Consider the following 27,571-nt stretch of genomic DNA (forward strand, 5'->3'; position numbering starts at 1 on the left):
AAACAAAACCATCACCTGCACAAAGATGCCAGCAGCACAAAAAGTAGAATGGAAAAGGAAAAGAGACCTCTGTGGTTTAGGTGCAGGATCAGGTAATCTGAAGACCTGGACTTCGGAACAAGATTTTCAATGCAAAATCTCAGTTTACCCACATCCAAACATAACAGCGTTTGTGCCCCCGTCCTGTCATTCTGGAACACATGTCATCGATGACTGGTTTAACATCTTTGTAGGATATACATGCCTTCATCAAAAACGAGAGCGTTTTCTTTTGATCCAAAACCAAGACAACTTCACAAACTGAGAAGAAAAGCTTAATGCTTTCTGATCACTTGAGTATTTATGAATTCAAGCACCCACTAGATGTCAGCAGCAGATTTAACACTATTTTAAATGAATTATTAAATTCATATTCAGTTCTCTTATAAGTCTTGCAAGAGCATCTCATCTGCTCTGCAGGGCATCACAAGGCAAACATGACGTTCCGTTTACAGAGGGATCAAACGTGTCTGTAAGTGACATGACACACCAAGAGCAAGCTCTTTGTTTAAATATTTTGCTATGACAGAATAACATGTTACAGTAGCCTAACAAAGCATTCATGCACAGATGAGGGAAAAAGTGTATAGCTACAGTAAATCACAAATGGTAATACAACAAAGCCACATAAGCGAGCCAAGCCAGGCAGGTGATAGGTGACTTATGTAGCATCCCCTTTCGAATAATCCTGCCATAGCTGCAGTTGCTGCTGGCAGGATCCGAATCTACAGAGACGTGAAAAAAAAATTATTTTAGATTCACTTTTGAAGGATGCTATGGATTTTTAAATTGTCCTTTGTTTTTAAAGAGAACTGATCCCTGTGTTTTCTTGAAGAAAGAGGCTCAATGATTTAGAGAGTCAGAGATTTTTTTCATAAGAAGATTTTTAGATTAAAAGAATCATTATAAGCACCACGTATGATCAACAAGAATAAACGTTTACATTAATAACAAGGACAGTAAATGCTAGATTCATCTGACAGAAGCAGCAGGCAAACCTGTTATTCTGCTGTTTTGCATACAGAATTGAACAGAAGTGCTACTGTTCGACTGGCTATTCCTTATAACAACATGATTTTTTCGAGCTACATGCCTGTAAAAATCCTGTAATTACCAAAGCCAAGTATCTAGGGTTCACAAGTCAGCCTGAACAGCACTTCCAGAACACAGGGACAGCCTCGCTCAGCAGCAGGCACGGCTGCACGAGCTTAGTGCGATCGCTGCTGCCTTCCAGCACTGAGAAGGCTGAGAACTCGCCAGATTTAGGAGGTTCAGAGTTACTAGCCAGATGGATCTTAATTCTGCCTGGTACAAGACGTGAAGGAAGAATTCAGGTGCTCCATTGATTTAGTCCTGGCTATTATTTCAAAGATGGAGAAATGCATTTCCTAGAGTCAAGTGATAAGCTTTACTCGAAACCGTGATACCCCTCAGACTGCATAAGGAAGAAAATAATTCCCCATTTGTGGTAGCTGCAAGTCAGATCTTGTAAAAGGGTGAAACTCTCTAAACAACGCTAAGCTGGAGCGCGTGTGCATGATTTACAGGTTCAGACAAAGCTGTTTTATCACTGGTTACAGTTCCACATTAGCTCCCATTTGAAATAACATGATGCTGAAAGATGGAGGGGGGGGGGGGGGGGGGGGAACAAACTAACTAACAAACAAACAAACAGCAAACTTTACAGTAGAGCTCTGCTGGCTCATTGGCAGTCCACAACACACAGCGGGGCAGGAAGAACTCCTCTCAGACAGGATATATATGACGGCCCACTCAGGAAGCAAAGAAGAAATGCTTCGTTTCCAAAGCGCCACGATTTCAAAGAAATGAAACACTGAAGTAACCGAATCTATAACGTTCCCACCTAGTGCTATCGGTGAATAACATGAAGCGGAAAACCCAACAAAACATACATTAACAGCTAAAATTCACAGATCAATTAACTTAGCTTCAAATATTATCGGTTTCAACAGGTTTACAAGCATATTAGTCCTGTCTTCCAACACCTCTCCCTCGGGTACTGGAACACAAAACCTACCGGATCACATTCATCTTCCCTTTTCAATAAAAACAGTAAGTACTCCAACCTTCTCTTTGCTTGTTTAAAATTTTTAACTTTTTCCTTTTTTTCATCATGAGAATAGAAAACAGGAGCGAGAGCGCTCTAGCAGTTACATAAAAAGGTTCTGACAGCAAATCAGTGCTTAATGAATATAATTTCCTTTACACATTAGCAGAGGAACGGAATGCATTATCTTAAATAGCAAGAAAACGTACTCTGCCAACAGTCTATGTGCAAGGGCTGCTAATTTGGGCAGAAGGCATTCCTGCATCTGCATTGTTTGAGCTAAAGAGTTGTAAATGCTTTTCCAGATTTGCAGCAACTGATATGGACAGAAGCTCTTTCCCTAGGCAGAAGTTTGCCTGTAGTCTGCAGCAAAAGCTAGTTTCAAGAGGTGCTGAGTTAGCGTACCATCTCCTAGGAGCAGAGCAGTTCATCTGTCAATCCAAAAAGCGTTTTTCAAAATAGCAGAAAATAGCACTGCATTGCATCCTTTAAAATTGGCATAAAAATATTCAGTCCTCGCAAACGACTCCGGGAGTGACTTGAACATGTCAGCGTCACTCCAATAAAAGCAACATCTCAAAGCACCGAGACCCCAGTCTGCTTCAAAAGGGAACTTACGGTCTAGCTGGTGATACGCGTTCAGAAGGGCACCAAGGATGAGATGACAGCAGGGCGGCCTTTCTTTATTTTCGCAGGCGGTTAGTCAGTAGTGTAACATGAAACAAGCACGCCTGTCCTCCCTGTTTTGGTTCGGGCAGCAGTGAAATCAGCAGCGTTACTTAACGTGCACAACCCGGGAACCCGCTCAAAACACCGCCTGCAAAGCCCTTAGCGCAGCAGCCAGCGCAGAACAGAGGAGCAGCAACTCTGGTATCACCGCTCCATCGCCTCACTAACTTCCATTTACAAAAATGGATGTCGCACCAGGAAAACATGTATCTTTAGGTAATTAACATTGTTGCCTTAACTCTAAAATAATGAGGCAAGCTCCCAGAGGCAATGTGAATGGAGCACAGATTTAGCAATACGAGTCTCCCAAATTATAATGCTGACGTGCCCTGACACGCCATCATACCTGCCTTCGTCTCATTTCACATCTATGCAATGGAGACAATGCATTAGCTAACATCAGGAAGGTGCTCTGAGAAATGTAATATGCTGAATGCCAGGCGTAAATATTTTTTTTGTTTTGTGGACTAAATTAATTTTCTTCTCATTAAGGAGGTGACCTGATTCTGAACCCCTCACGCATGACTTCAACAGGATTTTTACAACAGGAGATTCCCAGATATAAGGGCAGCTGGATATTATATAAAAAGCTGGAGGACTGAGCCAGAATGGCACTCAAAATGCAATCTTAATTGGCGACCTCCTATCAGCCTGTGTCTCTTCTTGAACTTCGCCTCATTCTGCAGCTTTCAAAAGCGTGACAATTAAAATAGCAGGGCCACAGACAGTCTTGCCAAACACTTTTTTTTTTTCCTCCTAATTAAACAACATTTTCTGAAACAAACCAAACGTGTGTGCAAAGCGACAGGCATGAGGGGCACAAGATCATGTCGTCAGATGAAAAGCAACTTGTAGAGCTTCAGCCTCCACCAGACAGCAGGACGAAAGCAAGTCTGCCAAGAAGGACACGGAAGGAGCCCACGTTTCCTTCTAAGGCTCAAGACCTCCACTGGTATACACGTTGGACTGAGAGACTGTAAAACCTGCTTAACAAATAGCTACTTATAAAGACTCTAAAGAGGGATCAGTCATGTGTATTACTTTCTGGTTTCTTTAAAGAACAGAAGCAGATTTGATAGAAAGGTAGCACCAGAGTCTCAGAGATTCCTATCACATGCTGGCTCAGGGAGGCAGTCCTCAGTACTCAGCTGTTTGTAACAAAATCTCAAATTTGAAGGCTAAAAACCAATTTTTGCTTGCCTTGCTACCTTCAGTATGTTAGCTCAGACAGAACACACTATTCTTTTGCGTATAAAGCACCCAGTAGGTCTTGGACAAGAGAATGGGCACCAGCTTTTGTTGAATATGCAACCAAAGCAAAGTTGAGAAACAGCTGGGATGGAGGAGAGCAGGAATGCAACCACCAAGGGTTTCGGAGCAGAAGCTACCGCATGACAGTGGCAGAGCCCTTTTATGTTCCTCAAGCAATTGCCTGAAGCGAACTGCTGCAATTTCAGCAGAAAAAACCCTATGCGATCTTTCCCCAACAGAAGCAGCGCTGATAGTCAATAAATGCGCTTTTAGCCTTCGCTCTTTTTTTATTTTTTTGGCAGTAGTTCAGTCCCAGTAAATTACAGTAAGTCCAGTCATGACTGCCTGTCATAGCCATTCACTGCCCAAACTGCTAAGAGCCAGACACATTAGTTTTTAATGGTTAAGCATCTCAGCATATCAGTAGTGCAATTATTTTGGGTAAGCATCCCCATAATAATTATTAGGCATACTTTCAGCCATGTCCTTCAGTTTACAATTACATATAATTATCCTACATACAATCAGGATCTTTGAAGCAAAAGAAACGGATGTAAACAAAGTACATGAATTCAGTCACTCTGGTAAAATAAACCAACAAATTATGAAAATTCTGATGTTTCTCCAACAAGGAATTAAGATGGCTGGAAGACGGGCGCAGTACAGACCAGCTCTGCAGTTAAGCCGTTTTTCAGACGGTTTCAAGAATTATTGTTGAGGACCTCACACTTCACGACTGATTCAAAGCCCTTGAGTTCTCAGCTGACAAGGGAGTGGGATGTGATTTATGTCCGTGGGAGATAAAGACAGGGCATACAAAGTGTTGAAATACACAGCACTCTACAGAGACCCACCAAACAGCTCTGGAACGACCAGGAATCCCTGGAGCTCAAGATGAACAAGCGAACGAGAGGCAAAATACTGCCCGTGACTTCGTGGCATCCAGGCAGCCTCCACAGTGTAATTATTAGATAGCTAAGGAAACACATACGAAACAGAATACTTCAGAGTTGGCAAACGAAATCTCAGTGCTCCACGCCACAGATCCCTTTAAAGTCAAGGCTATGCAAAGCTCTTACGCCAGCTGAAACAAGTACCTACCTTGGGTTTGTGGAACATACGGAGCCAGAAGCTTTGCCCTCTTCTTCTCATACCCCTTTTGTGTGATGTCCCCTAAAACCAAGGAAAGAAAACTCATTTAACCATGTCCTCATTTTTCACTTTGAGGTCTGTTTGCTTTTCTTTTCAGTGACATGAAGGTTTCACCTGAACGCAGCAGTGCATATGCTGAAGAAAACCCGAAACCAAATAAATGTGAGTACATTATGATTTCAAAGCCTCCATGCCACAGAACTTCTGTAGTTTCCCTTGGGATCAGGGATAGAAACTATACACTATTTAAATGCAATAATTTGAATCAGAACAGCTATCTAAATGGAATATCAAAGCAATGAAAACCTAAAACGGGAAACTCGGAGTGCATGAAAATATTTGTAACCGCAAAGCCAACTTAGGCTAACAAAATGGAACAATTCCCAAACAACAGGGCAAAGGGAAAGTGCAAATTCAGAGCCTCTCTTAAACTAATCAAACTGAGAGCAGCCTTTAGCAAATAAAGTCAGTCCACTGCAGGAGCTGCTTAGGGCACCTCTGAAAACTGAGGCAAGGATGAACAGAGTCAGCTTCTAGGCTACTGCCCAGCCAGCACGCCCTACGATCCAGAAGACCAGACTTTTAACCATGTCTATTTGATACGCGGTGAAAGCAAGCTAGGGGCTCGTGGGTTTTTTTAACCTGGTAGTAGCTGTAATTTCACTGTTTGCCTACTGGTAGAAGCATGCAAAAGACAGATGCCTGAGCTCCACAGAGGCAAAAACTCCAGAAGAGAATAAATATTGGTAAACTTTTCCCTTTTTTAAAAACCTAATCTGTCTGATCCTGGAGATGTACCATCTGGCTGCTGTCTTCTGTTTTAATTTCTCACATTGCATCAGAACCACAAGAAAGACTGAAACCTTGAAGGGATTAAAACAAAAAGCCCTGCAGCATTTCAAGCCTTTTTGTCGCCTGACCTGCACTTGTAACCTCTTATCTCTTGGGGCCAAAAGATTGGAAGCGATCAAACACACAGCAATGAGAAAACAGAATTATTTGGTATTACTTCTCAAGGTAAAATTAAGCCCACATTTGTATTACAACAAGAAACTAGTGGTTGCAAACGGCGTGTTTTCTTTGCTGTGAGCCTGATTATTGCAAGGCAACAGAGTATTAGACGCTGAGCAGCACAGGCCACTGTGTTTGCTGCCTTACAGCATCCTCCTGCCAGACACTTCCAGCCTGATCTGGAGGGCCGCATCAGAAAAGGTGATTAAAGGGTTTACACTCTAAGCCTCCCAACGCAACCAGCGCCTCTGCTAAAACACTCCGGGCTAACAGGCCATTTTGGTTATAAAGGTGATTTTGCAGTATTGAAATGCTTGGAAGGGGAATGGACTTCACTCCTTTGTGCTGGACAGTCAAATGTCAGTGTCGCTTGAAACGCCTAGACTAAGAGTTTCGAAGCTGAAATGGGTACTTACACTGCTTAGCGGAGGGTGTGCATTTGCACACAAAATTTTATCTCACTATGTTTGAGTCAGGCCCCGACAAGTCCAAACAACTCCAGCAGCTGAAAATTAGAATGTCCATGAAGCACTGAAATGCCAACCAAAGCATTAATTTTAATGCTTGATTGCAATACATAGCTCAGTTAAATTAATCCAGCTCACAAGAAAGGTATGTTGTCAGTGTAAGAAAAGTACACCTTCAAAAAAGAGCTATACAAAGACCGTACGCCAAAAGGATAACGTTTTGATCCACCGCATGAGCTACAAAATCCACCAGCTTTTCTGAGATTTGCCTCTCCATTTTCAGAGGAAGCTTTAATTCCCCACATTTGTTCATTTGGGTAGCAAATAGAGCAGGGTGACTGCCACTTCAGGAAAAACAAACCTGCACAGAGAGGGGGAGGGATTGTTCCTTATAAGCCAACCCACAGATTTGTTTGTAGCTTGTTATTTTGTGATTAATTTCCCCACAAGATTTAATTGGGCTCTCGACATTGGTGGTTACACACTATATATAGCGAAACATTTGCCACAGAAAATTGTTGGAATTACTAAGGAACACCAGTACATTACAAACAAATACCAGCGCGCTCAATTTCAGTATCACGTTCTGTTTTACTTACTGGGAAGCAAAGCACTCTCTCCACGCACGAATGCAAGGCTTATGGTTCACAGATCTGCATTTGGAAATTTGAAGTTGAGGTGAGATACTACTGAGAAACAAGAAGGTAACTGAGGCCAAAACACTATTTGCAATGTTAACTACCACGCGATGCAGATCATTTACATTATTGCTTGAAAAAAGGGTGGTCTGAGCATGAGCTAACAGAAAAATAAAAAGCCTAATGCTATTTGGCAAGAGCAGGAAAGTTCCAACTAGCAAAATTCAAGCAACAGAAATGAGGGTGATGAATTCCTGGGACTTCCCTGCAGCACTGTGTCTTCTCATGGCTGAATTTCCACATAGAGTTCATTAAAACAAACAAATAAACAGAAAAACAACCATTATTTTGACAAACAGGTTGACAGTCTCAAGCACCTCCCTACAGGATTAGACAGTGTAATGCTTAAATTTTTTGACTAGTCCTGCTGAAGTGGAACTAGGCAGTAGGGACGGAAAAGGTTAGAAGAAAGAGTTCTTTATTTAAGGATAGCCACCCATGCAGGTTAGAAACAGAATACAATTATCTGAAATAAAGCTCTGCAAGACACAGGGACTAAGGCTCTCAGAAATAAAGCTTGTGTGTAGGCACGGGTTACAGGTGTAAAGTCATCTCAATAAAATTATGATCAGATTACTACAACCACAATAGTTACGCCCAAGTTGACATCTCACGTCTTGGAAGCAAGTGTCCCTTTAATACGCTGCACGAGTGGAATAAATTTTTTGTATAAAGCCTCTTCTCTTTGGTCGTCCATAGTCCGAATTTGGTATCAATCCACTGAGACAGAAATCAAAGATTCACTAAGAGAGAAATTTTCTTTCACCCTCTTCCTTTCCCGCTGGTCTCCAGGAAATGGCAATGGCTAGATCCGAACATAAATGCGGACTTCCTCCCCGAATATCATAAATTACAGCAACAGGAAGAGAACCAAGACAATAGGGCTGCAATCTCAAGAACCATTCACTCCTCCTACATAAACCTGGTAAATCATCAACCCCGCTTCCATAAATTCAACACTTTGTGACATTTGGTGTGCTAAATTCTTCCAGCTAGCTGAAAAAACAACCCAAGAACCACAACCCCTCTCTACACAGATGCAAGACACAGCACTACAAAGAAAGCATTAGCAAAGCAAATGAGAGCTGACAATTTAGCTTTAAAATGGTGCTAGTGTTTGTTCATTCCTAGGAAAGAAATTACAAACAAAAACACTTACTGCTGAGACATTCTTTTGGCCCTCCCCCAGCTACAACTGTTTCTGTTCAGTTGTAGTCTATATTTATCTATATCCTAACCAGTGATGGTTGTGCCTCCACATGCCGAGGAGGCCCTGCTAAGGAAACGGGATCCTTGTCAAAGGAAAGCAAAGCTTCGCTTTCTTTTCAGCCGAGACCCTTTTGCCATAAACAACCATAAGACTCTTGTATGTCGTGACCTTTCCTAGTGTCTCAAAATGTGATGTCAGGAATCCTTAGGGTTTGGGGGTTTGGTTTGGCGGTGGTGTTTTGGTTTTTTTTTTTTAAGGGACACATGCAAGCGAGCTAAGCTGCTGATCACTGACACAGTGGAGGACCAGGCTCTTCTTCCTTGCACCTCTGCTGCAGTGACAGCAACCATCAGCTCAAGAGCAGTGATGTCTTCACCTTCCAGAGGGAACCAGCACATCAGAACAGACTGAAGTGTAAATACAGCCCACCACCACCACAGTCCAGTTCATCAGCTCCACACGCTACCATTTTCCTCACTATGCTACCCAAATTCATAGTTATTCCGCCCCAACCAATGCAAAGCTCTGCTGCCACCTGCACTGCTCACAAAGGTTAACTCATCCCAGCACATGAGAAATTTTCTCCTGCAGAGCCACCAGCTCCGATTTCCTGCTCGCTTGCAGAGCATTTGATGGACCAGCCCCAGCCAGCTTCACAGAGCAGGGTCTCTGGCAGGAGGCCGGCACTGGCACTGCACTGCTTCAGTAATTCCTCATCTCGCTATATATCACAATACTGTTCCCCTCTTCCAACCCTCTCCTCCCCTCATTTAATCTTTTCTCTCCTCTGACAGTTTTAAAAGAGGAACTTAAAGAAATTCTACTTTTCAAGACACAGCAGGTCTTGCAAATACACAAGAGATGCCCTTCTGTGGATTCAGAGTGGGAAAGAACTCTAGATTTATGGTTTGCAGAAACAAGACAGGTTCCAGCAAGGAGCAACGACTTTTCCTCACTTGGAACGCCTGGACAATAATCCTGACTGCAGACACCTCCGTGATGACGTCCAAGAAGCCCTGCTTGTTTGTGATTAAACAAGTGTATATTTGAGAAATAGAATTCCCTAGAAAAATGCAAAAAATGGATTCCGAGATTCCTTTTTCATATGGTTCTCCTAATTTATCGAGAGGAAATTAGAATTGATCCTCATCATGCAAATCCAATCTGGACGTGCTGACCATTGAGAGCGCAAGGGAAAAGACAAACGCAGCAATGACTGAAAACAGAGGGGTAGGGGCTTACGCAGAGCAGAAGGAAGTCCAGTGAACCACAACTGATCAGCCTAGATGTTACACCTATATTCAAATCATGCAATAGAGAAGCCTGAAACTTCAGGAGACTCACCGCCCTGTGACGCCAGGCTGCTTTTTAGCAATTAGAGTTGATGATCTATTCTAAACAGTGGTGCTCAATCAGTGCAAGGTGGTAACACCAGCTAATCCTGCTACGCTCAGACAATACTCCTCTTTCAACATCCTTGCTCCCCTTCCCCCCATGGAATGAGAACACTGAATCATTTACTGTCTAACAAAACCATAATTACTACAGTGGAGAAATTAAGGAAAATGATCACGTAGTGCACAGCATCTCCCCAACAAAGCCTCCAAACACTTGACTGTATCAAGCAGAAGATTCAAATTTGAAAGCAGTTTGTATGCATTTTTTTAAAATGTTTGTATGTTTTTAAAAAGAAATACATCCATGTTTCTAGCAGTTTAATGTTAACAGAGAATCCTGGAAATTAACCCCAAAACACAGACAGCTACCCTCTTTATTTAACAGCAAATACTGTAACAAGGTTATAACAAAAATAAGGAAATAAATTCTATTACCACCACCGCATCTGCTTTTCAGGTCTCACCCCTATAAATGACCTTGATGACTTTGCCTTTCCTGCCTACTCCCCTGCTTGATCTCCAGGCACATATGACAGGCAACGTCTCCCTGTAGCTTCACCACCTGGAACTTACTCTGAAAGAATACAACACAAAGCCTGGTTTTGCAGAGCTTGATTTTGGATTTCCTGTCCTTGACCAGAAGCAGACACCAAACCGGAGACACTGAAACCCAGAAGCGTAGCTGAAAGTCCAAAACGTTCTTTTGTTGCGTGCCACTTCCAGATAAGGCCTTTCAAGTGCGTTTGGAACGTTTGAGAAATCCAAAATGAGGAAGCTATGCACTTGAGCACTTAAGACTCAGTTATGGCCTACACAGAAAATAGGTATCAAACCAATCAGTTCAGCACTTCAGGAAGAAATCTTGTCGCCGCTCATTTATTTGTTTTGCAGCTAGATATTGTCTTTCTTCCATTTCCTGGAGGACCGGCGACTCCTAGACACCCCACCCCTGATGGCTTTACCAAGGCTTAGAGCTAGGACGTCCTCAACCCCAGGCTTCAGCAACCCAAAAGACAACGTTTAAACCTTTTTTCTAAAGCTGTCTGTTCAAACAGACTATACCGGTTAAATGGTCTTACACTCCTAATGCTCTTTGGCTATAACTTCAGCACAAAAACTATGTTTAAAACAAGTTTAGACAATTGCCTCTTTCTGTTTGAGGCCAAATGATGATGCAGCTTCAAAGATTCCCTCCTCCTCCTTTCTGCTGAAGCTGTATATCAGGTTTCCTCCTCGAAGACAATACCAAGATCTGCGAGCTATACAGTCTTCCAGAAAAAAGTCACCGATTTCTTGAAAGAAAGAAAGCCTTACTCACTCCATATGTCACCCCCCCAAAAAAACCCCAAAATCAAACAGTAAGAAAAAACAACAGAACAGGTTTGTGCAGCAGTTTCCCTTTAACAGCACCATTCTGTTCCCATTAAGAACATGAATGGCCTACTGAAAAACCAGCAAGTCTTACAAAGCTGTGTTTGTTAAGCACAAGCATTATACTGCTGCAGTTTCAGTACTAAAGTTTCGCAGACAGATCAGCTCCAGATTAATTTATATACACAGTACAAGTCTACTTGGCTCCAGCACTGTGGGGACTCTGTTCCACAGTTTCAAAAATCTTTTCTAAAGGCTTATGAATGTTGCTTTACCAAATTAAAACTATTTTAATCTCAACATTTATTATTTCAAAAGAATGCGATTCAAGGTTAGGCTTTTGCGGCACGGCCTACCCTGCGTACAAGGTCGTTGCCAGACTTCCACGCTGCAGAGGTCTGGCTCTGTGTCATTTAAGGTCACGAGGTGCACTTCACCACAAGTCACTTACCGTGCGCCTTAAGCCTTTTTCATTTTTTTGTTGTTTTACCTTTAAACAATAAATCCAATTACTGAAACTATACTGAAGATTCTCTTTATCTTACAAAAGCATTCCAGAGTTCCAGATGATCCACTGTCCTCGATTCACCCGTCTGGGCCCATGTATTACGAGTAGTAATCTTAGAAGCCATATGTGATGCATCACCCAACGGGGTGAGCTAAGGACAGAGTTCAGCTTTCTTTGTGTGCGTGGGCAGGGGGTGACCAATGGAAAGGAGGTGTCACCAGATCAGCGTCAGCAGAAGACCCTCCCTCCCCCACCAAAAAAAAAAGACACATATGGTAACTTATCATTACCATTTCTGCTGAAAATGGCACTACCCAGGGTCAGCAAAATGAGTTCTCAAAGGCTTCACAAGACTGGGACACAGAAAAATGCTTGGAAGCTTACCACTGTAAATAAAAGAGCCTCTTCTAGATGTACTACACTTTTGTTGATCCTTCTCTTTGCAGCAGGCGTGAGAACATTCTCACACGTGACTGCGTGCGCGGTTTACGCAGCACCAACGTGACCCTGGTATTCTCAGTGGTTAGTTTCTTCAAAGGACTTCCCCAGGTGAGTTGCTCAAACGACCACGAAGCCAAACTTCGAGCCCCTTCAAGTTCATTTGTATGTAAGAAGTAAAAGGCCAGGAATCCTTTGCCTTTCAGATCCTTACCCGTGCCAAAAGGGCGCACGATGCACTTGCGCATCAGCAACTCAAATCACACTACAAATGCGCAGGTAACATCTACCTCTACAAAAGGCAAAATGTTCTTTAAAAGGTTCCAAAAACTCTTGAAGATAACCCCTTAAAACCTTTAAACACATCACTAAATTCTGTTAACCCTGATAATCCTACTAAACACAGGCTCTGCTCACTGCCTCTAATAAACATCTGCAAAATTACAGTCACTGAAGTCAACTTTATACAAGATATTACATTGCAAAGTGCAGCCACATAAGTTTTACATGTTACCCATAAAACCAGCACATGCACATAAATAGCTTAATCCCATATACAAATAATAAATCTTGCATGCAACCCCATCCTGGTAGAAAGAGGGAAAAAAAAAAAAAATCTTTTAAATAGCTACAACTTGTCATGGGGAAAAAATGCATTTTCCTTTCTGAATGCTATAAAGGGCACAAAACCAAGGATTTGTCAGAAATAGGATTTTACAAAATCTGTTCAAGAGAAACGTTTTCATCTATTTTTAATAAGTAGTCAATGAGAAGAATGCGAGCTTAGATGTAGGAGCACTTAACAGCGTTTATACTACTAGTCCTGCATCAGAATAATGCATATAAACGAGCAGAAACAGAAAGTGCCACATACACGTATGCAAGAACTAGCTATACCCACAGTCTCAGCTGAGTAAAGCAAGACAGCTCACAACCTGTTCAAAAAACCCAGGTGAAGCGGTTCTGCCCTGAATAATACTCTGACTAACCTGGTCACAGACTGGCAGAAATTCCCGTGGATTTAATCCTCAGCAAAAACGCACAGGCCTAGCCCTCCACCGCTAGACTGAAAACCAAAGTTTCTCAGGAAATGACTAAACTTCATGCAAGAGTAACAATCCCGTGATTCAGCACTTATTCAGTAGGTAGGTACATCACTGTCTTCCTTAAGGTAGAAACTGCATTAGTAGGGCGGTGAGTGCTGACAACCTTCTCCTAGGAGCTGCCCGTCCAGCCCTGCTACAGAAGACTCCCCACACAAACGCTGCCTATTCTAAACAGAATGCACTTTCTCCACAAGGCAGAGCAGCGTGGACAGATGATTTTCCAAATCAAGCCTGTTTTTAGCCCAGGAATAAAAGTAGAACCAAAACCATGCAGGCACCCAAAGGGAATTCTGTATCTTGCTGCAAACAGACTCGCGCAGATAGCCACCCGCAGTTAGAAAGCCAAACGGGATCTTCCCTTGGGCTTACCACAGCCTGCAGTAAGCAGCAGTGACAGGCTGGGGCTCCGGACAGACGTGGGGATTGATTAAAGTCAGATGTACCGAAGCTTTTACCCCACCCACAGCCATCGGCGACAGCCCAGTTCCCAGGCCGAGGTATTCAATAGAACCCAACAGTCCCTGGCATTTATTCTGCACCTCGGGTCCAGGGGAGGACGGGCCCTCGCCGGGGCTGTTTCCCTCTCAGCGCTCTCACACACACACCTCATCATATTCCTGCAGCCTTTTTTTCAGCAGCTCATGTGGCCACACAAAAACATCAGAATATCACCACAGCGGATCCACCTGGGATAAGATGAAAATACAAGCCACTATGGGTTTTAATCCTGCGCACAATTCCTCTTGCCTCCTCTTTAACAGCTCTCAGATGCCAATATTTAATAATTCTTTTGAAACAGGCTTCAATTTTTCTCACATAAGCCAACCGCCACAGGTACTCCTGTCTGGTAACTCTCCTCCAAGTCTGACGCCATAGCAACACCTTGCCAAACCATCCCAAAAGGCGTCTTAGATAGGCAGCCCATTTCAGTCCAACTGCACCTGAAGTTACTTTTCGTAATTAAATTCTAGATTCTTGAATAAGATGCAGGAATGGGAGAAGAAAGAAGTTAAGAGCAATTGTTCGCCTATCTATTGATCAAACACAGCACTGCTCACACAAAGTATCCAGGTATGGAAATGCAACTCTGACCTTCCTTTAAACACAGGGTTAACCAAGCACTAACCTAGTTGGCACGTCACGCTGCACGGTAGCACGGTCATTACGCATTTCCAGATGGGAAAATGCTATTCCAAATCATAGTGCGATGAGCTCGATGATTATGCATGATGAAACAAAGATCTCTTGATGAAAGCATTAACACTTAAAAGATCACTCCCCAAACAAAAATCAACTAAAAAAAAAGAAAAAAAAAAACAATTGCAAGAATGAATTTTTCAAAACTAAAGAGGTGAGAGATCTATCGCGACATGTTTTCCCCTATGCCTCCTGCCCTGCCTTTCCCAAAGAGGCAGTACACCAAGTGTGTATTCATAAGGATGTTGTTTTACAGAAAAAAGCAGCAGAGAAAACGATGGCTGCTCAAGAGAGCAAAACCCACTGTTTTTCCCAAAGCACTGAAATCTGAAACACAAACCGCAGTCATTTTACAGCACTAACAAGTGCTTACTCTAGGGTAGTTACTACTAAACAGTATTAGTCACCATAGTAGGATTCCACTACTTAAAGGTAAAGCAATACAATTATTATTTTTTACCCAGCCTCAAATTAGTGTGCAACACTAGTAATTTGACTTGCGGAAACTCCCACCAAATTCCAGAAGCGTACCTGACAAAGGGACAGGAGGCAGACTCAGTAAGCAGCTCGAAACTGTTCTTGGTTTTGCTATTCATTTCTTCCAAGCCTGACTAGTGGGAACCAAAGCCCTTTGTTCAATAACCTTAAACCTGCTCTGCACACGGTAATTTAAAATAACCCCACCTCCATCCCAAACACAGCTCTACAAAACCAGAGCTATGGGAGGCTGCCCCACGGAGCGATCCTCGCTGCGTGCAAGCCCAGGAGGCTGTACAGGCTCCTCTACGCAGAGACCAGGCCATCTTTTGTGGACTGAAGAGCACGACCCATTCAGGTTGGTTACAAGCTTGGGAAACCAGATTGGAACAGAAAGAGCAGAAGACAAACGCACTGTACGGCATGGCATAAGAAGCAGATTTCAGGCCCTGAGCTCAGTACGGGCTGTGTTAAGCTTCCAGTTATGTTTACATCAGCAACCATGGCTTCTTGAGGAATTTCACTGCTACGGAAACCATGTTGGCATGTCACCAGCAAGCCTAAGAAAACCCATTATTCTGTCAGCTGCAATGCTCTTTACAAGAAAGATCATGCAAGGAACGACTTCTGTTCAGGGCTCTTTCGGCATGCTAAAGAAGAGTCAACGTCTGCTTCAGAAGCACTTTGTTCAGGGGCTGGAGAGCAGGATGTGGCAAGATCCTTCTCGTGTGAAAGCCTCTAAGCCGCGTGGAAGATCAAAATAATGGGCAAAACGTACTACAGCAGCAAACATGAGAACCCTCAGAGCACAGCTCAACGATCCAGCGGCATGTTGCAAATCCACCACAAAGTTACTGAGCTTAGCTACTTCAAGGGAAAATATGCACCTCTCCCAGCACATTGATTCCTCCTAATTCTGCACGCTAACAGCTCTTTAAAGAGAAAGACATTCAATTTTTGGTACAAAGTGGCCCTCGCTCTGTCTGCCTTTAAGTAGAAAAACTGTGCTATTGTCATAAAGAGAAGGAACAGCCAATCTCCATTTGCTGGCCTTGTTATCCAGGATGTTGCAGTATCAGACAGGTATTTCTGTCATTCCAAAATGGTAAGATCCTAACACATGGATTTTTCTTGCCTTGCATCAGAATGTCACCACTGCCACAATACAGTTTCACAAAACTGTGAGGACAAATATCCTTTCTATACTGACACCAGTGGACCTTGAACCTAAACAAAACAGGCTTAGAAGTAAGAAAGATTTTATTCAACAAGCTATCTCCAAAACCACAATTACTACTTCCAGTGAATTTTCCAACTGTGGCCTCTCTAAGGGTGCAGTATTTCCTTTTCCAATTTAAATAAACTGAATTCTCAAATGTCTCACTTGTAGAGGGAAGGAAGTATGGAGAAATCAGTAGGATTATTTAAGAGCACGCAGTCAGCAGCTCGACAAAAAGAATGCAAACAAAATGAAAAGAGCTTACAAAAAAAGATATTGCACTTACAGATGTGATTTAGTTTGAAAACTTAAGTCTTTGACAGCAAATTAATACAGGAATTATTTACAATACAATATGCTTCCAAAATACTGAGTGTTTATTACAAAATTTGTCACTGCAACCTCGTTAAAAAGCTGCTTCCGAGATCACATTTTCTTGTGAAACATTCACATAACCAAACTCTACATGAAAAAATTTCTATCTTGTTAATTTTTCATTAGTGAAAAATAAAGCAGACAACAACGGCAGAGTAATCACAACAAATGACTCCACAACACCTTGCCTGAAATTCTCAGTAGTGGGGAATTGAGGCTCTCAATAAAACAAAAAACAGAGGATGACACAAAGCTTTGTGCAAACAAAGCAGCGATTGTTCAATAACTCCAATCTCCGCAGCAGCCTGGATAGAGAGGCTGAGGAAACATCTCATCTGAATTCCTCCCTAGCCCCGGCCTACCTAGGCCGGTATTTCCGTAAAGCTGCTTTGCTATTCCGAATTGCTCAGGCAATCTGCCAGCCCTCACCCCTCTCCGAAAGGTAAGCTCTTCTCCGTACAGCAGGCATCCTCTCACCAGGCCAACCACCAGCTCTGGCGTGGTCTGATCTGCACACAAAAGCAACTCCCTTCTGGAAAAGCAAAGCTATCACCATGAGACAGATTAAAGCCTAATAATCTCACTGACAGAAGCCTCGTGAAGAACACGTTGGACAGCTTCCAACAACACTGTCTCCACTTTAGAGGACTGCAAAATAGGGACTGGCCCTAACACAATACGTATGACAGTTGTAATATTAATGAGTCAGCCCTCTAACTACACACAAGAGCTGAATATCAATGAAAAAAGAAGCGAGCTTTACATCTGGCACCTGGCATATCGAACAGCAAGCAAGTACCGCTTTGCTGGATAAGCAAACACCTAAATACAGTTACTCTCCAAATTGTTCTATTTGATTTTGACGCTTCCATACTCTGCTCCCACGAAGCCCAGAGACATTTGATACAGTGGAAATAAACTCATTGTGGTTTATTTGTAATAAAAAGGGAAGAAAAACAAACATGTTCCTCTAGAAATGACACAGCTTTCAGCAGGTAACTGAAACTCCTGTTGGTAAATTCAGCATTAAAGTATCAAAAGACAGACTTAGCTATAAACAAATCCTTTTCAACAACAGATCAACTGACCCAGCAAACACTAACCAACTGGAAAGAAACATGAACTGGCAAACAAAACCAGCCTCTGCCAGGGGCCAGAGTGCCGGCTGTGTTTCCCCTTTGTTGTTTCCATCTTGAATCACGACACCAGATTTCAGGAGGCTCAAGGTGGGACCCGGTCACAGCTCAGAGGGCTGTCAGCTGAAAAGCATCAACTCCTGCGCAGGCCTAATCAAGAACTTAGTGAGCACAAGGCAAAACAACTACGAGCTTGTGTACTGAAGGCAGCTGCACAGTCAGAGTGGAAAAAACCAATCAATCTCTAAACTGGGTCCAAATGTTTTTCAGGCCAAATTATCTCATGCACTGAAAGGCAACCTACCTGCACCAGCTCTGCCCTCGTGTCATGGGCTCTTCACTTGGAACAAAAGACCTTGAATTTGGAAGAGAAGAAACTTTATTTCTAGTAACAGGTAAAAATTTCATGGTGTTATTTGTGCTAACAAGCTGCAATCTCTCCAAGATCAAATTTATCATAAAAATGGGTCAAAAATTATGAAATATAATTTATATAAACCTCTAAACACATAACAGCAATGTAAACAGCCACATTTCAGCCCTAATCAAGTCAAAGTCGAACGCTTCCTTGTCACCAAAAACCCGTGCTGGCACTGCTTGCTTGCATGAAAGCAACACAGGGCTTGAGCGGAGAAGAGAACGATTTCTGTCATGGCAAAATCACTTTGAGATTCAGAAGCGCAGCATCGGTGTCTCGCTCTGTACGGAGCGAGCGAGAGCACGAGCAGCGGCAGAGGACATGCCGCTGAGGGTTTCTTTGAAACCTGCTACTCCCCACGCAGCACAGCTGACTGCATCCGTGTTTTTCACTGGCGAGTGACGATACAGACTGGTCTTTATGGGCAAGAAAAAGGGTTACTTGGATGTGATACAGTATTTGCGCGGCTGGACTCTAGCTGGAGAAAAGGAAAAACTGCTGGATCTATTTTATGGTTAAGCTTATGGCAAAGTTACTTACAGAACAGGATGAGCTTCTTAAAAGTATTTCAGTCATAAATCAAAATAAATAAACCCACTTTCCATATTGTAAGTTAATCAGAATGCTCTCTCAAGTTGTCCTCACATACACTACCACAGGGAAGAAAGCTTGACAAATCTGCTAAAAGCTTTAAAAAGCCTAAATTAAATATTAATATTCTGAAAATGATGAAGCCAGCACAAAACCACAAGTCTCCTTTGCCACTCCAGTCCTGTATAGCCCAGAGCTAGAGATGAAAGATTTCTTGCAAACAGCGATGCCTAGATGGAATTATGAATAAAACAGAAAAAAACACAAGCTATAGCTGTACAGGTTGGGAACTGCAAGCTATCTGAAAAAGCAACAACCAGCAAAATGCATTCACAGTGAACTAGTAACAACAGCTAATTGTTGTAATGCCAGCTAATGAAAAGCAGAGACAAAAGGTTATCAGTACTGCATTGGCCTTACAGTTGTGTTTAGCACGATGAGAAAAACTTGGGCTGAAGATAAAGCGAGAATCGCTGCCTTCAAAGTCCCACTTTTGCTGCACGTGCATATTCAGAACACTCATCTTCAAGATGAGTGCCTGGAGAGACAAGCGCATTAAGAGGAATATATTCAACTTTACTTCAGCACGGTGCTTTGACTCTAACTAACCTCACGACAGACATCTCCATGAAGGAGAAGCACGCTGGTAGCACTGCCTTACAGCAGCCAGGGTTGCTTGGGTTTGGTAGTTATTTTGTTGAGATGCTCCCTTATCTCTCAGTTCCTTAACAGAGAACTATCCCCCATTCCCTCCAATTGAAGGATGCTTGGTAGGTCAGGTCTTAATAGCAACCAGGAATGACTTGTTGAAAGCTCCCAAAAAAATCTTTTAATTGAACGATGACATCAATTACTTAATTTTAATGAGAGTGAGATCATATTTTAATTTTTCATTCTGCAATAAATTTAAAGCAAAGGTGACTGGCTATTGCTAAGAGAAACTGCATCACCTCCCTCAAAGGTGTAAGCACAATTACTTTAAACAACAAACTAATCTTTATTGCTTTATTTCCCACTAGCACTTAATTCTGACATTAGAATTATTATTAAAAATTAGTATTAGCCTGCTTTTATTACTATGCAAAAAACCATGTAAGCCCTCTAACTTACTCACGTAAAACAGAAGCCCAAGACTTTGAACTCTCTGGTTCTCACAGGAAAAACCCTGAAGTGCTAGCTAATTTCTCTCTAGGCACGGACAGAGCAAAATTTAAGAATATACAACTCTAAGATGGCCAGAAAAAAACCAACCAAACAAACAAAAAAAACCCCAATACAAAACTTAACAGAAGCATCACCTGAAAAAGCAACCTAAGAATTGCAGAGGGTGTTAAATTAGACTTATCTTAGAGTCATTTCTGGGGACACAGAGGTCTCCAATCCCACATCATGCCTGCTGAAAAAAACATGATGGAAGCCACAAATGAATGCAGGTGCACTGGGCAACTGCAGATGTTTGGCAAAGCTGCTGCTTCAGCTCCACAGCATGACCTTGGCAAAGCTATCTGGTGTCCATGGCCTAATTCCACCTCTATTTTGGCTGGTAAAGAAGGCAGGGACTTCCCAGGCCTCTCCCTCTAACTCAGTAACTGCAGGAGTCCTACCTCTTCTAAAACCTGGAAATCCTACAGAATACTGTGGTCTACCCATCTGAAGATCACCCTAGTTGTAGTCTTGCTCCACTGGCTTACAGGACATTCCAGTATCTGTGCTCTCTACTGTCTTGCTCCAGCATGATTCATTAGCCCTCTCCAGTCCATCTGGCATCATTCTAGATATCAGTTTCCTTCCTCCTCGGTCACACAACCTTACGCTAATACGAGATCCTCCACCACACCACACGCTGACTTGCCAGCCTTACCATTGAAGAGAGAAGAATTTAACGTTCCCTTTCATTTCAGTATTTCTGCTACAGATGACAACATGAAAAGTACTTGTATAGGAACCATCTGTTACTATGCCTAATGGAGCCCTCATCACTAGATACCAACCATTTCAAAGAACGCTAAAATGTTTATAAAACCAGTGTGTCAATGTAATAATATTAACAGGGAGATGCTTGTATCTTTTTGATAAAATATTATATTCACAGCAAGCTTTGCTTTCAACTACAAACATAATGGCCTTTTTATAGCAATCTGAAGCACTACAGACAGTACTACACAATTTAGGGGGATGGGGGGAGCAGGAAGGGCTAAGGACGTGTTGACAGCAATAATTTAAGACAAGATATTCTGCCAAGAAAGAGAAACTAAAGAATTAAAGTCCAAATAGAAAGCTTGCAATTAAGCAAAAACTCTGAAAAAGGAGGACTGTAGACAACAGGCATCGGTTTGGATTGCTGCCCTCCAATTTGTTCAGTAAGACTTGTCTGCTGACTCCGTATGTTTCATATAAGTAAAATTCGTGCCGTGCTACGTAATACTCTCTTAAGAGAAATGATGATGTTTGGGAAATAAGGCAACCGCTTCTCTTCAATATCCCTTGTACAATAGGATCATTTCTTCTTAAGCACTGGGCATTCTAGAAGCCTAAGGCAGTACTGTACAAAAAATATGGAAACAAAATAAATTCCTTGGGGTATCCCAGCTTAGATCGTCCTACCAAATACCGTGCTGACCTGCCTTTTCAGTGACAGCCAATCTGGAGCACCCACAAAAAATACCTTGTAGGCTGTAGTATGCCAGACTCTATTCAAGAAGCTCTGGAGAGATGTTCCTTCTAGCCCTGGCTAATTCTGCTGGAGGAATACACAACAAAATTTCTCCTGAAACCCCAAAGTCACACTCGGGTAGCTACCATCTCCATGAAAGGACACAAACACAGGATGTGCTCACACCCTGACACCTTCACCACAGTTCTCTGAAGCATGATACCCGTATCAATTGTGCTGTGCACAGATAGGATTAGTTCATGTTAAAAGCTCTAAAAGGAAAAAAAAAGCCCTAGCGCAGAAATGCAGTCTGCAGAAGTCCGCCACTCAGCTACAGCAGACAGTACTGTACCTAGCAGTCCTGACGAGACTGGCATAACGGCTATAAATAATTCCAAAATCTTCTTTTCATGCAGTTGAAAGGGAAATGGCAGAGCAGCGCAGATTTGAGAGTGAAAGTGTGCCCGTTTCTAATTTGCTTGGTGGCACTGGTTTAAAATTGACGTTTACTCTGATACTTGAGTTTGTCTCTCCTTTTTATTTCAGCACACAGCAAGCTGAGAATGAGGAATTTATCATATGGAGAAACCAGTCATCACAGAGGCAGACACCTTTCCCAGAGGTAACGCAGCAAAGCCTGACCACTGGAGACACCTCCTTCCTTGTGATCAGAATGAAGTCACATACGGGCTCTGAGCAGTTCAATAAGAGACCGGTTTTGCAAGCGTTCTTGCGCAGAAGATACTTTCCTCATGGTTTAGTTTCAACAGATGGGTTAAGTGCTATACTGACAGACCCACAGGATGAAAATCCTGAGAATTGAGAACAAGATCTTAGCGTTCAAACACAACAACCGGGGCCTAAAGAGCTAATGTAGACTGACATGCAAAAGTGTGCAATCATTTCCATGCGGCTGCCTTCATCTTCTTTACATATGAGGCCAAGAAAGCCCTTGGGGCTGTACTAGTGCCTAAATGGGCGCAGGTTTCCTTTAGTCTCTAACAAAGGCTTTAAGCAATTGGCAGGCTGCCCTAGCCTAGCTGCCTTCTTCCTTTTCATATGTGCCTCCATCCATAGATAACGCAGGGCGGCTTTGAATTTGCACCCTGCACAATCAGAGGTAAGGGATATCGCAGGAAACCCAAGTCAGCTTTTCCCCTCCATGAGGTAACTCCCTGGAACAACCAGCACAGTCTTTTTCGTTTACCTATCTAACAGTATGTAGCACTTAAATAGCAGACAATATGTTCAAAGCTCAAACGTTAACTGGTTTAGTGAGTCAAGAAGAGAGATGCTGTCTGCAATTGCTTGGGGCGGAATGTGCTGAAGGAGCAGAAATCTACCTTTCAACTAGGAATCTATGAAACAGCTTCAAACAATCCCTTTAAAACATGGAAACGATCCAACAACTGCTAGCTTACTCCAGTGTGACAATAACTCTCGGAGACTTTTTGTCACATTTCACCCACAGAAAATCTAAGCTATTCTTACATAGCTATTCTTGACAGCAGAATTACAGGAAAAAAAAGCTCTTACATCTCCCAGATCTCCACTTCACTAGCTCCTTTCATTCTTCCTTTCTTGGACTACTCTGCAGGCTATCCTCTCATGACGTCAAGTATTCAACAGCAATACTGTTAATTTTTTTAAGCCTGTCAGCTCCTCAATCCAGACCCAGGAGCAGCTGTACCAGCACAACCGAGAGGTTGTCACTTTGCACGGCAAGAGCAACAGAAAGGAGCAAACACGCTCTAAGCTGTGCTGTTGCCAGATCTTTCATAACCTGAAGCCAAACTCAATTCTAATAGAAGACTATTTACTCCTTCCCCAGTTCTCCACGCCAAGTCTTTCCTTTTATCCTTCTGCCCAGATAGTTCTGTCTCTGCTGGAAGAGGAGTGTGCCTGCAGTGCCGTACAACATGTCTCTGTCTTTCACACCATTTTATTGTCCACAGGAAGGTATTCTGTAATTTTAAACAAGAGAACAGAAGAAGTAATTATTTTCCTAAGAGAACAGGCCAAGTTATGGCATCGCGCATGGCATGGAAAACTTTGCCACCATCATCTACCTTGCTCTGTGCCCCCCTGCCTTGTTGCTTTGCTGAATCCATTTAAATCTCTGGAATGTGAAAAAAAGAAAGTGTCACCTTCGCTACAGACTCAATGTAGAGGAGGGTGAGCCTCCATAAATAAGCCCCTGAAGAGCTACCAGTACACAAACCTTTATTTCTATTTGGCTTTCCCCATCAGGTTCAACACAAGAAATTACCTTCTCGTCCCAGGGAAATGAATGGCTTGAATATCATGAGCTGTCACACTGCAACACTGATAAACTGAGAAGGATTACTGCAGGTAAGCGTGCGTAAGACAAATCTCTACAACTCTTTGGAGCCAGAGGATCACATTTCGTAGGCCACATACAAAGCCGAAAGGATAGCAGTCAGTACAAAAGAACAATGCAAAGCAAATGGTACATGTTTGGACAAGAACCAAAAAAAAAACCCCTAACCTATGTTAAAAACCCCTTGGAATTAGTGACAGCCACACTTAACAGACAAGAATTCTGGCCCCCCTTTACAGGACCTACAACAGAAGACTTAAGAATCAGAGGAGGGAGGGAAGGGGGGAGGGAGAAGGGTTCAGCTTTTCTTTTCTCTGCAAAGTCTCATCTGAAAAATAGCATCGTTCAGATTTATAAAAATCAGCTTATCCACCACGAAAGAGGGAAGAAAGAGACACATGCTATTAGGTAAGTAATTACCTAGTAAGATACATGACAGTAATCGTAATGTATCAAGTATGATTTTGCTAGACCCAAATGCTTTTCTTTATGGCTTCCATGCTATAACCTATAATACTACTAAAAGTGTTTTACCAAAGCTTAGTACAATGAACAATGTTTTGATACACAAAAGCCAAAGGGTAATTACATCTTCCTGTTTGCTGCTTTAGCCAGACATTTTTTTAAAGGCCTACTGCAAAAAGAATTGCCTTGAAAGTCTTTCCAAGGCAACACCAACTCCAAGGTTTTCTATTTTTCTGATTTTGCGGAAATATGAGAGCAAATTAAATATGCTCTAGCACAGGCGTCCATGGCTCCGGTCAAAATTACTAAAACAACGTTCGTAAGTCTTTAACGCTAATGGCAACTAGCTCTACACAATTTTTACATGCTGCAATTTTAAAACAGGACTTAACAAGTAAAGTGTATCAAACGCAGGAATAACTAAACAGAACAGCAATGTTTGTTCACGGTTTCTAGGTGTGGCTGCAGCCAAGACATAATAGGATTATTTATATCTGACTCATTTGCTTTGTCTTCATCCATGATTCTCCCTGTTTGGGACTCAATAATTGAGTTTTTCTGCACCACAGGACTTTTTAAATTCAGGACATTTTCAAGAGGGACTCAAGAATTTAAAGCAGAGAAGAGAAATTCCACACATACAGTCGGTTTATATCAATACGTGTTCAACCAAAACATACTACCACTGTCATAGCTAGACTTCAGGTTACCTGGACGTGTAGAAGAACACGTAGGCTCCCAGCACACTGTACAGACATCCATTTACCAGTTATCAGACTGCATACTTCCAAGTCTCTTCCTTTGTCGGTGATAACGCACCCTCACCTATGGAGGAGAGGGCTGGTGTCAAAAGATCCCAGCTCTGCTGCCGGTTTGTGTCAGCGAGCGACTCGCCTCGCCTCTGTGCATCTCGGCTTCCTGTCCCTGCACTGACAATAACCACACTTTCCCCTTTTCACCGCAGCAACTTCCAATCCAAAACTGCGTAAATACGGAGGTTTTCATTCCAGTTACAATACGAATTGTTCTTTTTTTCTAATCCACAAGGGATCGCTTAAAGTTTCTGCCCTAAGAATAAACACAGGTCTCGGTCTCAAAAAACATTTACATGAGCACTTTACTATTATGAGATCTACTTTTTGCTAACACAAGACAGGCTTCGGTCTCGTGTTGTTCAGTATTTTTTTCAGGATTGACACAAAAGGTTAAAAAACTGTATCAAAGTAATTTATAATTCGGTTACCTACAAATGCTTTCACTGCTCATGAAATGAAGTAAATGGTTCAGTATTTTTTTAAGAAACAAAGCTTACCTTCCTAAAAGTTGAACCAATTGCCCTCTCCAATTTGCCAAAGTTCACAGCTTTGCAAAATGCAGAGCTGAGGTGCCTGTGCTCTCCAAGATGGAAAAGAGTACGGTGCTAAGAGGTGAGAGTACCTTGAACCAATACTGCTGACAAAGGCTCTATGAAACCAGGAATGCAGTTCTTGAGGACACACCATAGGAATGTACCTGCTTTTCTCCAGCTCAGAGACGCAGTAAGGACTCATCTGACTTTTCAGCAACACCCTTCTCCTTTCACATACATAAACAGCACTGCAAGAAGCCCTGCATTTATCCAAGCAAATGCCATCAGTACCTTGCTAGAACCACCCCTAGGGGACACGTAACAAACTTTTTTTTTTTAATGCCAGAAATCAAACACCTTTAATAGGCATTTTCCGCTTATATTCAATTAAGGGAAGAAAAAAAAAAAAGACAGCATAGTTGAATAAGCTGCAGATCTGTTTATTCCTCTAGCAGAACCGCTGAGGATCAAGGACCTTTTATCTCCCGCTCACATCACCTGACGCGGCTCTCCATCGCATGGTGAATAATCACAGGCTGGAATTTGCCGTGTCACTTCCCAGCTCTTGGGAGCAACTCTCCTTCTCCTTACCACAGTGACAAGGCACATTGCGAGCAGGAATGTCAGCTGCTGCTATGCAGCACAAAACCGTGCTAGCCACACATCTTGCCTTCTTGACAGAAAGGCAGAGAGTGACCTTTTACAACTATTTGTTAACTTTGCTCATACCTCTTTCTAGAAAGCAAGCAGAAAACTTCAAAGCCTCTTTCTCCTCCTCCGAGTTTCTTTTGGCTGGTCAGCTTATCTATGGGATCATTGTTTCCAGAGAAGCACACAAAGCTTCCACAGTGGGTAATTACAGTGAAAGGTGATGATGAAGACGCAACCACTAGGCAAAGAACACAGTCTTATCAGGACATCCATACTGACACACATGCATTCGCTGCTGTTCTCAGCGAGCAAATTACAGTATTTCCAGAAAAGGTGCTTCATATTGAAATGGCTCTTCATGTCACAGATTAATCAGCCCTCTAAATGAAGAGTTGATGCATTAAAGGTACAGGTGGGAGAGCAGGCAACACAAACCCTTCTTTAACACATCCTGATCTGCCTACCCTTTCTGGAACGGTGGCCGCGCAGCTACGGAATGAAGCCATACATATGGACAGGACCTGAAAGCAAACCTTTCAGCTCTCAATCTGGTGCTTTATCTACTGTATCATTCCCACTTTAGATCACATCCTTCCGATTTATGGCCAACCAAACACCCCGTCACAACTTATTTTGTTTGTCCGTTCCAAACTCAGCACTCCTGTCATCTCCCATGGCTTGCCCCGCACAAACGGCTTGTCTTCCTGGCCCCCCCTTCCCACTCCCAGCAGCACAGCTCAACACCCACCCAGTCACCCACAGTCCATCCTTGCGGCAACTACTGCAATGGCTCATATGGAAAATTATTAGTGGGAAAATACTTATTCTTAGCTTCCTGTAATGAAATTCAGCAGCTCGGAAGGAGGAGCTGGCAGTATCACATGATGACCAATTCCCAACAGAACAGCAGGCTTTGTCTGCACTACGGAGACGCGCGTGGCTGCAATGACAGCAGGGTCTTCCCTCTGTGCAGGGGAGCTCTATCAAGAGAGGCAGGGATAAAGCAGAACTTCCTTCAGCAAGTTACCTATGCCGCTCTCGGAGAAATTTATTGTAAACTTGTATTAGAGGAACATCAATGTTGCTATTCCTAAATAAGTTTTCTTAATGCAGAGTGAGCTAAAATCTAGAACGGCATGCACTAACTCCTCCTCTTTGCAATTTACGCTTTATTTCCAATAACAGGACGGTTTAGTTTTCAAACTCCTTTAGGACTAAGGCACAGGAACAACATCCCTGTTAAGAGCAAAAGACA

At 42.6% G+C, this 27,571-nt stretch overlaps 1 protein-coding gene across 9 annotated transcripts in view; it reads right to left on the reverse strand.

Annotated features, from left to right (window-relative positions):
- DIP2B (DIP2 acetate--CoA ligase B (putative)) overlaps positions 1–27,571 on the reverse strand; it is a 77,039-nt gene that overhangs the window by 41,949 nt on the left and 7,519 nt on the right. For 3 of the 9 annotated variants that reach the window (XM_087770999.1, XM_087770995.1, XM_087770993.1), the window contains exons 1-3: positions 25,028–25,090; positions 5,189–5,260; positions 4,942–5,062 (exon numbers count right to left, since the gene is read on the reverse strand). The exons of 1 other annotated variant lie outside the window; for it this stretch is intronic. In XM_087770999.1, coding sequence (XP_087627125.1) covers positions 4,942–5,062; positions 5,189–5,260; positions 25,028–25,075 — 241 coding nt within the window. In that variant the 5' untranslated portion in view covers positions 25,076–25,090. Of the gene's footprint in view, positions 1–4,941; positions 5,063–5,188; positions 5,261–25,027; positions 25,102–27,571 lie in introns of those variants that run through there. 5 more of the 9 variants (XR_015707723.1, XM_087771001.1, XM_087771000.1 and 2 more) reach the window with 5 other exon arrangements.

The sequence above is a fragment of the Nipponia nippon genome, unplaced genomic scaffold (assembly GCF_047370975.1).
Source record: "Nipponia nippon isolate SJK-2023a ecotype South Korea unplaced genomic scaffold, ASM4737097v1 scaffold_35, whole genome shotgun sequence".
Taxonomy (NCBI): domain Eukaryota; kingdom Metazoa; phylum Chordata; class Aves; order Pelecaniformes; family Threskiornithidae; genus Nipponia; species Nipponia nippon.